The 17,402-nt window shown below is 37.0% G+C and overlaps 1 protein-coding gene across 2 annotated transcripts in view; it reads right to left on the bottom strand.

Moving 5' to 3' along the window:
* Window positions 1-1,859: 1,859 nt before the first annotated feature.
* The window catches only part of LOC126762406 (protein spaetzle 5), a 37,360-nt gene continuing 21,817 nt past the window's right edge, over window positions 1,860-17,402 (bottom strand). For both annotated transcript variants that reach the window (XM_050479122.1, XM_050479121.1), the window contains exons 4-9: window positions 16,160-16,311; window positions 9,698-9,982; window positions 9,393-9,632; window positions 9,125-9,321; window positions 8,970-9,036; window positions 1,860-2,269 (exon numbers count right to left, since the gene is read on the bottom strand). In XM_050479122.1, the coding sequence (XP_050335079.1) occupies window positions 2,101-2,269; window positions 8,970-9,036; window positions 9,125-9,321; window positions 9,393-9,632; window positions 9,698-9,982; window positions 16,160-16,311 (1,110 nt within the window). In that variant the 3' untranslated portion in view covers window positions 1,860-2,100. The remainder of the gene's footprint in view (window positions 2,270-8,969; window positions 9,037-9,124; window positions 9,322-9,392; window positions 9,633-9,697; window positions 9,983-16,159; window positions 16,312-17,402) is intronic.

The following is a 17,402-nucleotide window of genomic DNA, read 5'->3' on the forward strand; positions in this document are numbered from 1 at the left end:
ACAAATTCAACTGGACCAAAACATGTGTCCCTGATACTTAACGCAGTGATTCTTTCAGCTGTCTGAAAAATATAATATCTGGAATGGTTCTTCACTGTAGCCCTCCGCGGCAGTGATAACCTCCTCTTTGGGCTCTAATTGTTTGGACGCAAAATTAGTTAAGGTGGACGCGGCAGCAGTTTGTAGCCTCGTTTCAGTAATGTGGCAGCGGCGATCGCGGACCCGCATGGTTTTTGGAGATGTCCACAATAACAGCTACCTCGCGCACGTTCAAACTGTGGATTTTGAGCTCGTGGATTTTTGTCACCTTATCTTCCGCTGTGGCATATTTTGGCATTTATTTTTTGAAGATTATCTCTTTCAAATGTTGGCCACGGCCATGTCTCAGATGGTCCATCCGTTGAGCTCTATATTCGATTCGATCGTTCGAGCATACCGACTGGTAACTGATGGTTTGCTCCAAGGCCTGAATCGAAGCGGAATTGTCCACATAGATTTTAGACCTTACATATCCCCTCAGCAAAAAGTCTAACAGTGTGATATCACACGATATTAGTAGCCGACCCAAAACGTTAAATTATCTGGCAGCTCTTGAAGCTCATCTGGTTGCTTTTCGTCCAAAATGCAGCAATTTTGCTTGATACATAACCATATTGAGCCATAGCTTAACAAAATTTGGCTGGAAAGTGTCGGATCTGCTTGGAACCTTTCAAGAACCCATAGAATGAAGCGATGTCGCTTGGAAGGTCGAGCAACTTCAGTTCTTGCACAAACTGTATTTTGTAAGCTTTCAATTTAATATCTCGACGTAATATGCGCGAAGTCGTTCTATACTTTAATACGAGTTGCTCCGAACGTATCCGAATCGACTCTTCACGGCCACGGTGTTCGTGTACACTCTCAGCTACAGCTGCTATATTTTCTTCACTGCGTGCTTAACGCGGTCTATTCGGTGTAATATCATCCAATTATGAATGCTGGGTCTCAAGATGGGTGATGGTGTTGCGAATAGTATGCTCAGTCAGCCGATTATGTTGACCATAAGTTGAGCTAAGCGCGCAAAACACAATCTTAGAGAACGTGAATTTTCGTAATAAAGTTGAACGATTGTTAAACGTTGTTCAAGCGTAAGTCTTTCCATGATGAAATGCCAAACAATACTGAACAAAAATAACATAAGAGCTTGACACGACTTCCGCGTGGTTATTGGAAAAAGTACCTCTTCCACGATCACCCGTTATATAAGAGATAAGAGACGTACTGAGTCAGTTTAGACATGTACGTCCATCCATCTGATTGTCTGTAAATTTACGATCAGGTCCCTCAGCTTTTAGTTTACCGATCTTAAATTTTGTACATATCCTTTTCTTCTCAATAAACTGCTCATTTGTGGGAACCGGATCAGATCCTTGTATGTAAATCGTTTCTATTTGATGAGATATCTTCGCGAAATTTGATATGAGTTGGGGTCCAAGGCAGTGTTGTCATCTCTGAAAATGTTGCTTAGATCGGATCACTATAGCTTATAGCTGCCATACAAACTGACCGATTAAGATAGAGGTATTTTTATACCCTTGTATGCCCTAAGAAAACAACCTGGAAGGGAATTATAGTTTCAGTGCAGCGAAGTTAACAATTTTTTTTCTTTTTTGGTTTTGATTTTTGCGACTTCATTTCCTTTTCTTTAGAAAAATAATCACGCCAGTTTATTATTTTTTACACATCTATTTTTTTTTCAATTATTGACAATAATACAAATTGTTTTTTTTTTCACATTTTATCGCTTTTAAATTATGTAATTATTACAAATATCTTTTCTTTCGCTACAAATTATTTAATGCTACAGATCGTTGAAAGTGTTTTGTTTATGTTTTTGTTTTTTTCTTTTTTCGTTTTTAATGTTTCATGATTTGGAGTTCTCATATGAGTGTTTCTTGCTTTTGTTTTTGTTGTACGCTTGCATTATTAACAAATTCGTTATTATATAAATTATTTAAGTCTCCATAAATTAATTAAACAATGATTTAAAGAATCCCCAGCCTAAGTGCATTCGCTGCCACAGCATTCTTCCGTCAAGCTGAAGACGACCGTGGTGTGCTCTCAATTCGCCGCTATCGTACAAACGCAACAGCTCGGAAACCAAAATGAGTCCGTGTAGAGATTTTGACCGTTGGCCTGCAGGGCAATCAGGCGTTTCTGCACGAATTTCTGCTCGCATCTGGAGTTGTAACCGTTGGGCAGTTGGCAGAGATTCGAGCAGGTGTTCGAGCTGCAAAAACGAATGAGCATAAAATGAGAATGAGGGCAAAAAAGATAAATGCATACATATAAAATAAGATAGGAAAAAAGTAAAAAATATAAATGCATTCACAACAACAACTACAGTGTATATAGCTATAAAACATGCATTAACAACAACAACAACAACAAGAAAAGTGTACGCAGCTATAAAAAATGCACTTTAAAGGTGCAATAAAGGTGAGTGGCGAAGCGGCGAGCATCAGCGGAGAATGCCAAAAATGCAACAACAACAACAACAAGAACAGCAGTGATGCGTGTGCAGCTTAGAGCGTATCCTGTGCAGGTTCGCACGCAATTTTTTGCTGTCTTTTTTGTTGTGTTGTAGTCTGTTTTTTATACCTTTAACAGGCTGTATTAAGATTGATAAAATGTTTGTAAAACTCAGAAGGAAGCAACAGAGACCCTATAAAGAATATATCGTCACCTAAAATGCAAAATAACGTATAAATAACGGTTTAGAGGGGAAGGAAAAACGATATAATAGAAGCCACTCACATTGAAACAAAGTTTGAGTTTTGGTTATAAAGTGGTTATAAAGTGGTTATATATTGGTTATGCTACATATGTAATATGATCTAGTGAATCGTAAGCAATAAAAAACTTAATTTCGATTTTTTGATGACACGTTGTTTTGCATTTTAGGTGACGATAAACTGTAGTAAATGATCACCGCGATGAGCTGAGGCGATCTAGCCAGGTCCATATGTCTGTATATACGTGAAGTAGTTCCCAGTTTTTGAGTTATCACTCCAAAACTTTGTACACGTTCTTTACTCCCCAAGAAGCTGCTTACTTGTCGAAATCTTCGATATCGGACCACTATAGCATATAGCTGTCATACAAACTGACCTATCAAAATCAAGTCCTTGTATGGAAAACTTTTTCATTTGACGAGATATCTTCACGAAAGTAAGCCTGAGTTGTTATTTAAGATAATAATGTAATCTACGAAGAAATTGTTCAGATCGTACTACTATAGCTTATAGCTGTCATACAAACTGAACGATCAATCTCAAGTCCTTGTATGGAGAACTTTTTTGTTTGACAAGATAGCTTTACTAATTTTGGCACAGATTATGCTCCAAAGCAGTGCTACAATTTCTGAAAAAATATTTAAGATCAAAGCATTATATCTTATAGCTACCATACAAACTTGCCGATCAAAATTAAATTTTTGTATGAACACTTTTATGTTTTGTGAAGGGTATTATTGGTTTGGTGTAAACGAAGTCAACGTTTTTCTTATTTTTGTTTGTTGTTGTCTTTGTTGTTGTTATTCGTTTTTTTTTTTCACTAGTTTGCTGTTGTTGTTTATGCTCAATGCGCAATTAAATGCATATTATATACACATACACTCACACATACGTATCTACTTGTGTTTCACACACACACTAATATGATATACACATCCAAAGGTGCATTGTGCACACATGCGTGCTGCAAGCTGTACGCGCCGCAGTAACAAGTGTTTGTTTAATTAAAAGTTGTAGGTAGATATCTCTAAGGTAATTCGCATGGCTACTCATTGTAGCAAGGAATTCGCACACACACACATACATACATATACTTTTATTTAAAAAAAATATGTTTATATATTTAAATATGCACCATGTTGCACGTTGCACGCGTGTCTTTCCCTTACAACGGTTATGCATTGCAGCCCCTCTCTAACTGGGATCCCCCTGTTGTTTGGCTGTGCGCGTGGCTATCGCCTTTATTTGTCCCCTAGCAAATCATCTTGTAATACCCCCTTCGGTTCAAAGTCACTTTGTACGCAATTTTTCCTGCTGTTAGGGGAACCTTTCAAGCATACACACACACACACACACAAACCCTTTTACATACATATAACAAATATGTATATAGGGAAGCATGTACCCTTGCTGGCGCAAACCCATGCAATCATATACGCATACTTGCGCACAAATAACAAGCAGGACCTTAGTTAGCGCCGCCAGCAGAGTTTACGCGCACGCGCAGACGTTTCCTTTGTCGCTGACCCAATTTCGCCCAGTTATTTTTAAGCATTTTTTATATAATTTCATATTTTTCCTTCAAATATTAGTGAGTGTTTGTATATGTTCTTTTAATGGTTTTTGTGCTGAAAGGTGTGAAATTTGTATTTAACCGCAATCATTACTGGACTGTGAAAGCAAGCAATCGTCAAATATGCCCCGAAAAGCAGCAAAAACGAATAAGAGTAAGACTCGGCAGCGACCGGGCTCTTTCTCCCATTGAACCCATATCCTACACAGTCGAATAGTCGAATTCAAATGCAGTATGTGCAAGTAATACAATGCTGCCACAATAGATGCCATTCCGCTGGGTAGCTCTGTGTGCCGGGTGAGCTACTGGCAAAGCTTGCATGCAGCTAATTTGTTCCCCTGATTGATTGTTCGTTTGAGGGTTAAGACTGTGTCAGTTTGCCTTTGATTTTCATTTTATTTTACAGTTATATTATTTATGTGTCAATAAGTGTGGCGTGTAGCGTGCTAAAAATTGAAGGGGTAAGCTTTTTGTCCAAAAAAAAAAAAAATCGGGGTGTGCATAACGCCAATTAAGACTTATTTAATTCAACAAAGAGTCAGTTGTATGTAAATATGGCTTTTAGGGTAAAAATATATATTTTTGAAAGCTTGAAAACACATAGAATTTGGCACGTTTCCAGCTCTCTTCTATGTTAACTCCTGCTATTAGCAACTGGTGGCTTTGAATGGAATTCAGGGCGGGATAAAATTTGCTTCTACATATATGGACTCATCTTATATTCAATCATTAAATTTGTGTTGCCATGAAATCTTTTTTTTTTTTTTTTAATTATTATTTAGCAAAAAATATATTGCGATATCTCCATGACCACCGCTTAGCAGAACAACAAAATCGATCCATTTTCGACGCGTAACGTCACCATTAATGAGAGTTGCAACCTTAGTTGGAAATGGTTGTGCTCGGTTCGCGGTGGACAAGCAAGAATTGACTGTCAAGAAGGTTTTTTCTTTTTTTGATGGATTGGCAGGGAATCATCTACTATGAACTGCTCTTCTACGGCCAAACTCTTAATTCGAAACCGTCTTATTCTTCTTAATTAACATAGGCACCGCTTACGCAGTTAAAGCTAAATTAACAACGGCACGCCAAACGTTTCTTCTAATCACTATCTTGCGTCAATTTGAGTAACCAAGTGCAACCAAGCCTTCTCCACCTGATTTTTCCAACGAAGTAGAGGTTTTCCTCTTCCTTTGCTTCCACCGAAGAATACTGAATCGAAAACCTTCAAAGTTGGAATGTTCTCTTCCATCCGGACATGATGACCTAGCCAGCGCAGCCGCTGTCTCTTGATTCGCTGAATATTCCGTACAGCTCATCGTTCCATCGCCGTTGTCAATGCGCAAAGGAAAGGAAGGAAAGGAAGAAAGCAATCGCCCAAACGCTATCTGCTCTGGCCCATAGGCGAGGAAATATGTTCCACCACCAGACTACACACGTCGATAGCGGCTCGACAGGTGCTCTTGAAACTTACTTGAAAGGGTTTCTTTGCTTTCATCCTTTAGTTCGGGCCTGACACCAAGTGATGCCACCTGTTTCTGTCTATGGCGCATGATTTTGCTGGTGAAAAATGTGCCTTAAGAGAAGCTTGTGAAAACCGACTGCCATATTTCTTTACCAATTGGGACGAGGATTTCTACGAGAGTGATATTATGAAATTAAATGTAGAATAGACGGATTTTTTTACTATCCATTTTATACTACTAGATTTCTCTCTCTATTTTCACGTAGGCTCACATTTTTTTGTGGCCTTAAAAATTGGTTTCTGAGCCAAACAAATATACCAACGATGGATCCAATTTGATCTGCAGTGATTGCTACAGAGCTAACTGCGAATTTTTCTGAGCACCATTCGCAAGATTGTTGGACAAATTCGCCGTTTTATTTATAAACCCACATCTTGTCACTAGTAAAATGTTAATGTAGGGTCCGCGGCCACGTTGTCCTCTCTTTTGCGATCTTTACTCGACGTCCCCTTTGAAAAAAGATTCAGATTTATTGATTGGAATTTAACATTGGCATGCTTCGTATCCAAAATATTGTATTAACAAATGTTTGAGTTGATCCGTAAAAGATATTGAGACTTCTGCTATCTCTCTGATGCCTACACGATCATTTTCAAGCACAGTTTCTTTAGTTTTTTCAGTGTTACTATCATTAACAGAGCTAGATGGACGGAACGCATGAGAAAAGTTTCTCAGTGACTTGAATGCTTTGTAGCACTCAACTAGCTGTGGATGTGAAAAAGTAGAGTCCACAAAACACTTTTGGAATATGCTCAATGATTCCATAGCCGTGCTTCCATTCAAAACAAAAAAATATGAAACAAATTCGTCGATAAAACGACAAACATAAAAAGTGTAGTACCAATCGAAGGAATCTAAGGAAAAACTATCGATTCGGGTTGAAAGAGCAGTTTAATGGTATGAGAAAGCAATGTATTTGAGTTGGTTATAGGTTCCGTCCCTTATTGCTGTTTCAATTGCAATTGGTGAATATTCGTCTTATGTAAAGCATACCGATTTCCTTCCGGCATAAATTCTTTATTTTTTGCTTTTTCCTAAATATCAGATGACTAACAGTTTAAGTATCGTATTGGAGGTCTATACTTTATTGCCGATCCTAACACCGCTTACTGAATTTTTAAGATTCAGTTCAGAGTCGATTTCGTATTATAGAAAAACCGGGTTTCCAACTTTACAACCCTACAGAAAGGAAGAATATTTCAATGGCACTTCGGCATGGCTGTGAAGGAACTGTTATTATTATTTTCGTACGTTCAAGAACTAAATCTGACAAGTAAACTGTATGAACTATTCAGTTTTACAGCTTTAGGTCGTAGATTGGGCTATTTACCGGAGAGTGCATGAAACTATCCGTTTGGAAAGGGTTTTGTCCTAAAAAAAGTAACGATTGGCAAGATAAATAGAATAGTTTATTCCATAATAAGAATATTTTAAATACTATTTGAACGCAGTCGCCTCAAAATCTAAGTATAAGTTTACAATCGATCTATCAGGGTACTACATCGCTCAGGAAGTTTAAAGTATATAGTATAACGACAGAGCATGAGCCTTGTGTAGAAGTTCACGAAAATGAGGAAAGTCCTCTGAGCGCCATTCACTTGTGAGTGACCAGAAACGATTCTTTTACATATGGCTCAAGCAGTTCTCGACTTCCGTTCTTAGATCAAGTATCCTCTGGGTAGCCAAAAACCACTTCCGTTTGAAGGTGAGCTAAAGTAAGAAGGCGCGAAATCTCTCCCCAAGCTTGTACGAAACAGCCTCGGATTAGAATACCCAGACTGGATAAGGAAGCGAAGCAAATGGGTCTGGTAGTGAACAAGGCCAAAATGAAATATCTCTTGTCATTAAACAAACACACGTCGCACTCGTAACTTGGCTCCCACGTCACTGTTGACAACATCCGGTGTGTTTAACGTGGGTACCTGCTGACGACAGCCTCACTCCACGGTACTCAAAAGTACAACGGATGAAATCAATGCGTTGATCAGCGCCCTGAAAATGCCAGGCATTTCCAGTACCAATTGGCAATGTGGAATGGACACACTAACCACCTTGGTAGGGTTCAAGGTCCTTCTAAAACCTCTGCTGTACTTTGGGTCCGGCACCCGGTTGCAATGCAACTCCACATTGAGTGATCAAAAAGTCACTCTTCCCGCATTTAGGTATAAGCCACAACCACCACGATACTCCCCAAGAGGTCATACCGCATGAGCAGGTTGGAGCGAACTCCAAGGTCTCCGGTCAGACTATGTAGCCGAAACGTCACTGTTGACAGTCATAACTTCGAAGTCGTAGATAATTTCGTTTATCTTGGAACCAGTATTAACACCAACAACAACGTCAGCCACGAAATCCAACGCAGAATAACTCTAACCAACAGGTGCTATTTCGTACCGAGTAGGCAATTGAGAAGTAAGGTCCTCTCTCGACAAAGAAGGACCAAATTCTAAAAGTAACTCATCATCCCTGTTGCGGTAAAGACAAATATGAAATCGTGAGATCAATAGCGCTCCGACTGCGGGCTTCACTAACTTCGGAATATATTACAAGAAATGTTAAACTGATTCCCTGTTTTAACTATCCCACGTTGGCAACTTCTATTATGAAAAGTTACTCATAATTAAGAAAGCGTTTTTTCCCCAAAAGTACAGTTAACCGTTTTAAGACTAAAGTCTCAATTGTTCAAATGATTTTTTTGTTGGCGGATCTTAGCAAAGGGACTACACCTCCCATTTTCTACACCTCTGTAGCCATACCTTGCCGAAGTTGACTTTCCTTTCTTTTCTTCAGTTTCCATTCGCTTAAAAGTATCAGGAAAACTACCAATAATCTTAACTAAAAACGAAATTAGATTTCTGCATCACTTTTTGTTTAAATAAGTTAAAAGCTTCTTCAAACTGTAATTAAATTAATTTTTTTTTTCAGTGTGAAAACTCTTCCCAGAACTAAAATAGGTGTTTTTTATAATTTGTAACACCCTGTACCAAAGATTTTATTTTAGATGCATCTTAGACACCCTACAAAAGTTTCGGTGCATGACTACCACCCGGTATTTATAGTGAAAATTAACTGTATACTTGTTTATAGCAAACTTACGCGCATAATTCCGCTTTCACCATTTGGCGCGCTGTGCTCGGCTCATTCACCACGAACATCCAGTTGCCTAACAAAACAAGACAATAATAAAAATCAACAAAAATGCTATAATAACTGAAAATCGCAGTTTATATGCCATAATAACTCAAACTCACCTTTGTTGTTGAGCGCCGCTTGTGGTGTAATAAATTGTGAGGTGGTCTTGCAGAGTGTTTCCCGACCGGGACTTTGTCGTTTGGTACGCGTTTTGGCGCCCTTATCGGCGCCGACGATATCCAAGAGATCCATATTAAGTGAAACGTCACGTGACAGTTTCGATGAAGATGATGTGCTTTGAGAGGATGAAGAAATGCTAACAAGAATACAAATAGTTATTAAGAAAATCAAATAGAAGTTAAAAATTTAGCGTTTCTGTGCATTTACCTGCGTTTCGCACGACTAGCCGTCACTGGGTCGGCATCGGGGCCGTATGATGTCAAGGCGGCGGTTAAGTTACCACCTACTTCTACGCCCACCACACCGTCAACATTGCGTGTTATGCGTTTAAGCCAAAAGGCGGGGCTATTCGACGAAGTCTTATGCCCACTACCGGCCCCTGTACCGCTGTAGCTGTTCACCTGATTTTTATTCGGCCGTTGGCCAGCGGAGGTGTAGAAGAGGAAGCTGAAATATTTATGCAAACAATACATTTTATACTTATTAGAAGAGTTCGATATTTTTGAACTTACGTTGGTGTCTCTGTCGTCTGTGCTTTTGTTATGATAAATGTGTTCTCACTGCTGCTGGTAGCTCCGGCTCCAACGCCACCGTTGCCATTTGCACTGGGTGTGCCATATTTGTAGCCATTGAAGTCATCATTGCCGCCATTATAGGGGCGATTAAAAATAAAGGCTGGATCGTAGAAAACCGGTGACTCGTGCCACGTCAATGCGGCAAATTCATCCCAGGACTCGTCCACGAGCAGATTCTTGGCTTCATAACCCCACTTATGGACGAGATGCTTGATGAGATAGCTGTGAAACAAAAGGAAACAATGAAAGGAGTTCAGTAAGTTATAATCAGGAATGCGTTATGAAAATTTAGACTCTATATTGTTTTGCTAGGTGCTTTAATATTCACTTTCGTGGGCGGAAAGAATATATTGTAAATGAAGTTTTTCAGACGTGCTGTTTTCAGTATGGTTTTTGACAGCTGTTACTTGATTTCTACTCAGTTTGATTTGTCATTTCACAATGTACAGACTCACTACGAAACAAGGCACCAAAGTCGAACAACCATGGATTAGTTCGCACTACGTGTACTCTAGTGAACAATGCGCATTCTCAGAAACGTTAGAGTGCGCACCAAAGACGTTATTGCTACTGTGGAGCAGATTGTCGAAGAAAAGTCGAATGAGTCCATCCGCCAACGCACACAACAATTAGAGCTGTGTCCATCCACTTTATGGTAAATTTTTTGGAAATATCTAAGTTTGCGGGCTTACAAAATCCAACTCGGCAAGAGTTGTAGCCGAACGACCATCAAGTGTGTCGCATGTTCCGAGAATGGGCTCAAAGAAGATCCCGATTGTCATAAGGAAATGAGAATGTTTTAAACAAAATCGTCGAATTTGGAGTGATGACAATCAATAAGCCATTATTGAGACCCTATTACATCCTGAAAACGTTTTTTTTTGGTCTGCTCTATGGAAATCGATTTTAATTTTATAGTATATGGGGAACGCGAACCCTTATGAATGACTTTTTCGTGCCTGAATAGAATAAAGTTGATGTAGACGACCTTTGGTTCCAACAATACGGCGCTACATGGCAACATTATCTCAAGTCGTGGAACATTTTTTTGGATTTATGAGAAATCACTTTTCTACTCATACATATAAGCCCATGTGATTTACCTGGAAAAGAATATTCGGCTCGTTATTGTAGACATACATCGGCTGGAACTTATTTGAGCCAGCCGCGGCGGTCATTTCCCTGAAATCATATTAAAAACGCGTTGGAAAACTCTTCTTGAAAACCACATATTAAAAAATATACCAATTATTTTAAGAAAATCGATTAGAAAAGCAGATCTCTGCGGCCGAGTTTTAGTGATGGACGCAAATTGCCAAAGTCGTATATAGGAAGTTGCGGTGGACACATCTAGGCATTTTCTCTTCTGTTGACCCTCTTTTGACAGATTGAGGTACGAAATTTTTGATGGGACATTAAATTCTTTCGATTCACATTGCTGATACAAGAAGGTCTTCTGATTTATATAATATTTAGGAGATCTTGGCATTACAACGGATCGTCGCTGTCAGCTGTTTCGCAACGTAGATCCTTCATGAACTTCAAAAGGATTGGTCAAGATACGTAATCTTTCTAAGTAGCCGATAACAGAGTAGAAGAAAGAACAGATATTACAGTCGCGTTGAAAGTGAAAATTTTCATATCGACTTAAGAAGTTTTTTGTAATAAGTGGTTCACTTTAGACAGTTAACCAAACTTTTGATTGGCTTAAATCACTTGTCGTTGAAATAATCCGAAACACAAAATGTCCCTAAAATTCTCTTAATATTAACTGAGAGATTACTCTACCTTACCACAAGTGTTTTAGTGACCTTAAGTGCTTTGAATACGAATCTCCAAAATCAATACTTAAATACTGCTTAAATTTAGCGCAACACTGTGTACGAATACGATCGTAAAAAGCAAAAGTAAGGTGTAACTTTACATTCGATCCGATTATGTATACAAACTTGCTTTGTAAAATTCATTCAAAACGCGGCAGCAACATAAAATCAACGCTCGTTTAACTAATTCTGGTCACGTGCCAACCCAAAATGTACGAAACGGTAAAAGTGTGCACAACTAAAATACAAAAACAAAACCCATACAAATGAAGTTAATCATAATGTAGGCAATCCATCAGTTTATTGTGTTCATGTGACAAACAGACGGACGGAGTTACAGGACGGACGGTGCGACTAAATAAAATTTTGGTGACTGGGGCAATAAAACAGGTATTTTCTCCTAAAGATCAACAGCAAGCCACTAACAAAAAAACAAAAAAAAGAAAAAAAAAACAAAAACACAAATACAAAAAAGAGAAATAAATAACAATAAAGTTGTGTAACAGGCCTTCGGTTAAAAATCCCCAGACATGTGTTAGCTTGGATTTACATAAACTTTATAGCAGTGCGACCTGGCGCTAAGCTGTTGCGCCGCAGGCGTAGGAGGCTTAAAAAGAAACTATTTACAACACGCACAATATTCGTGTTGCTCAAAGTAAATTTCTAACATTTGAAGCGAAGACTATTCAGATAATATTAATTATAGAAAATATATTTGTAAATATTGATGAAGCATAGACTAAGCTGTCACTAAGTATGCCTAATGCCATTGACCCAGTTTTTATAGAAATGCGTGCCTTTATTCTTTTAAAGCGGGTTTATGAGATACAGGTTTTCACATTTTGCTTTAGTTAATTGATTTTCCTTAATTTTCGGTATGTATTTTCAGAGTTATAGACGTTCACAGAATATGCCCATAAGGCCAGTTCAGAATTTTGAAAAAAAAAATAAAAAATGTATTTTGATCAATGTGCACTTTAGGGTCCTAAAAATATTACTCAATTTGTAGAAAATTAGATTTCCCCGTTAAATTAAAGTTTTACTTTACAAATAAGGTCGACCAAAAGGGCTACCTTGTGAAATATTTGAAGAAACATTAATCTAATCTGAGAGAGTGCCATTAAAAATCACTTGTTGTATTCAATTATTGAGATAAGAAGACATACATTGAAGAAATTCTGAATGAAAAAAAAACTCAAGTTTTCGCACGCGTAAAAAGTGATTTACCTTATCGAAAGCTAAATTTGCCAAAACAGCTTTCCATTTACGAGATTGATTTGAGATTTAAAATATGTAAGCATTGGCGATATTTCAACAGTTCCCCTATTTGCAAGTAGATATATTTTTGGCACAATTTTTTAAGGAAGTATGATAAAGTCTTTGGGCTATCATAGACCGATTTGTCATTTGTTCAAAATAGATTAGTTTCGGCTATTACCTCTTCATTCGACGAAAATTTCTTCTTCTTTTGAGATTTCGACGAAAATTTCTTACCAGGTCAATAAAATTTATAGCATTCTTTTACAGACTTCATAACATTGGAATGTTCCGTTTTCCACGCTTTGAAGCGCATTCATCGTGTACAGTCCATTCGATTCGACTGTCGATTGAACTTCGGAGTAAAATGATGGCAGTTTACTCGGTTTTATTATGATTTAACATCTCCAAACACTGCTCTGAATCATCAACTCGTCGTTGTTTTTGGTCAAAATTTGGCTCGCGTGGCACCCAGAGCTTTCTCATACACAAATATTCGTGAATGATACGATATACACGTTCAGTTGATATCTTTAGAGTGCCTGCTATCTCGACCAAATTCAGTTAACGGTCATCCAAAATTATTTTCTGGACTTTTTTTTATATTTTCGGTGGTATTAAACTCTTTTGAGCGTCAATTGCTTTCACCGTCTACGGTGCTTCAACTTATCATCAAGCAAATTTTTGCCTCAACTGTATTTTTTCCATTCAAAAATGAATATTTTATCAACAAGTTCTTTTTATCCATTTTTTTCCACAATAACAAAAGTTGTTTCACTCAAAATGATGTAATTCTCAAAGTAATGATCCGACAACTGTTGGAGGATTAGGGTCATATACTTGTATATGTCACGCCGGTAACTTTTCAATTGGCCTGTTAGTACAGTAATTTGACTTGAAACACAGCGCATTCAGGTGTTTTGGTATGACACGCTTCATACCCAAAAAATTAACCGAAATATGTTGAGTCGATCCATAAGAGATTTCGGATTCATCTACTATCTCTGTTTGTTTAACTTGTTCATTGTTATCGTCATTAATAGTGGTTGATGAACGAGGTATTGGCAAGTTTTCGATGACCTCATGACCTACACTGAATGCTTTCTGCTACTCACTTACTTATGTTAGTGATAAAGTATACAACTCCCCAAAACCCCGAATGCAACTTTTCCAAGCTAGAAAACATTTTTTATGTATTTGCTTCGTATCAAGTTTTATTATCCCCAGCTTCTTTTGTTGCTTAAATGGTGGCTATTTTTAACAAGTATTATTTTACCTCCGGTTAACAACAGTTTGCTAGTGTTTATCAAACTTTTTCGGTCATAAATTAATCCACATTGACAAGTAGCTATAACCAGCAAAGGGCTTTAAAAGTGAGTTTGTTTGGTTTTGAGTATTTAAAAAGGACTCTGATCAGTTTATTACTCTCGCAATTACCCTTAGAAATTGAACGTTGACTTTCAGGGGGTGAATGCTCTTACCTATGGAATTATGGATATTCAAATTAAAATTAATAATGTCACAAGATAGGAATAATTCCGTTTAAAAATAGCTATTATTTTGAATTTGATGTACTTTTACATAAGTATCCGTGTTTTAATTATTACTGTTGTAGAGATTTACATTTTAATTTCATTTACTTGTCATGTATCTTTTAGTCAGTATATTTTAAATGGTCTAGACATCACTCTTTGTTTTTACATGTTTCGATACCTTGGCTTGTTTGCTTTATACTTTTTTTGTCTTGTCGTTTAAAAACTGGACCTACCAGCGTCATTTGGAGCAAAATCTTATTTATTGCCTCTAACTTAGACTTATTTTGTAAACATTCATACGTAAGCGTTAATTTATTTCCACTTAAGCCTTCAGACACTTCAGTAACAACGACCTTTTCAGTTCACTATGTGTTATTAAGTAATATGGAGAATAAATAATTTTAAGTTCTTTGAGGAATTCCTAATTTGCGGACCACAGCAGTAGTGCTTATTGAAACAGCGACAAACCTACTTAATTATCACACATACCATAAAACTATTGGCTATTTTTACGAACTTCATTTTTTGTTTACTTTTTTTAGACCAGACGCTTGGTGAGCAACAGTGAACGATAAAATATATTGGCGCCAAGCCAGTCACTGCTACCGGCTTTGCCTAATTGCTTAAACATTAGTCTAGGGGGTATAGTGGTTTTACCAGAAGATTAGCAGTTATGCTTGGCCTTTGTTTAATTAGCTAATAATAGTGAAAAATGCGAATTTGTCAGCCTAAAAAAATGCTGGTTCGCATATCATCTCAGTGAGATTAAGTTTAAATTTTTTTGAAGTGTTTGTTGGTATATTTAAAATAAGTGCATAACTTAAGATAAAATAGCATAGAATAATATTGCATGGTATAACTTAACTTAACATAACAGAACTAAACATGACATGACATAATCTAACTTAATTAAAAAAAATAACTTTGCATAACATAAAATTACATAACACAACTTAACAGCATGACATGCCATAACCCAATTTATCATCACTTTACATTACTTAACATAACGTAACTTAACATAACATAAGTCAGCATAGCATAACGTTACATAGCATAAAATAATTCAACTTAAGATACCATAGCATGACATACCATAACTTAACATGACTTAACTTAACATAATATAAATGATAATATAACTTAACTTAACATAATATAAATCAGCATAACATAACATTACATAACACAAAATAACGTTACATACCATAATAACATGACTTAACTTAACATAATATAAATCAGCATAATATAACATTACATAACTCCTTTATCATCACTTTACATTACTTAACATAACGTAACTTAACATAACATAAGTCAGCATAGCATAACATTACATAGCATAAAATAATTCAACTTAAGATACCATAACATGGCATACCATAACTTAGCATGACTTAACTTAACTTGACTTAACTTAACATAATATAAATCAGCAAACATAACATTACATAACAAAATTAACATAACCCAAACATAAATCAACATAACATAAGCATTACATAACACATAACATAATAGCATGACATACCATAACCAAACTTAAGCAAAATTTAACATGACTTAACGACTTAACATAACTTAACTAAACATAACATTACATAGCAAAACATAACGCCACTTAGCATAGCATTCGAAATCATACTACTTTTCAGGTACCTAAACACCCTTCTTCTTTATTGGCGTTCTCAAACCCTAGCACTACCAAAATGAACGTATTTCCAAATAAAGTCCCTCGATTGTATAATAGCATGTAAAAATTATAGATTTTATTAACTTACGTTGGATAATTGTCCACATGCTCGCAGTAAGTTCGACCGGGTCGAGCACATGATGGTGTTTGTCCCGGCGGCGCTGGTACAAACTGGCACGGCGGCGCTCCATATAAACCGCAAGACGGTACACTGTGCGCTAATGTTGTATAAACTAGTATCTGCGAAGAAAGAATGCGTAAAATTATTGTGACTATGAACTGAAACAGAAGCAATAAAAATATGGCTCAGACCTGACTATAAATATGAACAATATTTATCATTATGGAAAAATTGTAATTACTGTATGCTTTAGAATAGGGAAGTTCAAACTACTTTAAAGCCTTTTCCAGAATTTAAAATATCTATCTTTGGTTACCAAATTACTTATTGAATCATGCTGTATGCCACGGTATACTTAAGAAGACTAATTCTTTTTAAAATATTCATACCACTTATTCATTTTTAGAACAAATTATCGTGGGTATGGTTCAGTATTTTCTCTTGGAACCCTAGATCTTGTGGTAATCGGTGCGTCACACCAATCATTAGATAACACATACTCAAGATCATATTTGACCCGAACTTCATATTAGAACTAGATTGCGTTTTTCAGTTGTTTCTTTCCGACAGGGAAAGTTTGTTTGATGTTTTCTGCCATAGAAAAAATATGGACTCACCGGATTCGTTGAAAATGTTTCAGAAGTGTTTGGAAAGTCTACTTTATATCGAAGACAAGTATTTAAATGGCACAAAACACTCAGTGAAGGTCGGGCAGGCATTGAAAACTTGTCACATGCGAGTTGAAACATACGACCATCCTAATGACAATAAAATGAAAAAAGGAAAAAATACTGCTCTTGAAAATCGTCCAGTTAGCATCAGAGATACCAGAGATAGGTTTTCATATGTTAGACTAATAGCAAAAGACCTGAATGTGCTGTGACATTCTAACGTGATTAAAACAAATTTTTTGGCCAAACACAAATGTAGAGTCATCACTCAGCCCACTTATTCGCCAGATTTGAACTGCTGTGACTTTTTTCTTTGTTGGAACCTTGACTGAAGTGAACGTCAATGAAGTGGCAAACTTTCTTAATTTGCAGGAAGATATCTTTGAGCTAGTCAATGGCCTGAAGATGTTGGGGATGTCAGTGGAAATCAAATCCTGTTATGTCTAGGCAGTCTATCAATGTCATTTTTATTTCATCAGATGTATGAACGGTTCGTTAGAGGTTCCGGTGACGCCAAAAAGGGCGACAACGGTACCGCT

This window comes from Bactrocera neohumeralis, chromosome 6, assembly GCF_024586455.1.
Source record: "Bactrocera neohumeralis isolate Rockhampton chromosome 6, APGP_CSIRO_Bneo_wtdbg2-racon-allhic-juicebox.fasta_v2, whole genome shotgun sequence".
NCBI lineage: Eukaryota > Metazoa > Arthropoda > Insecta > Diptera > Tephritidae > Bactrocera > Bactrocera neohumeralis.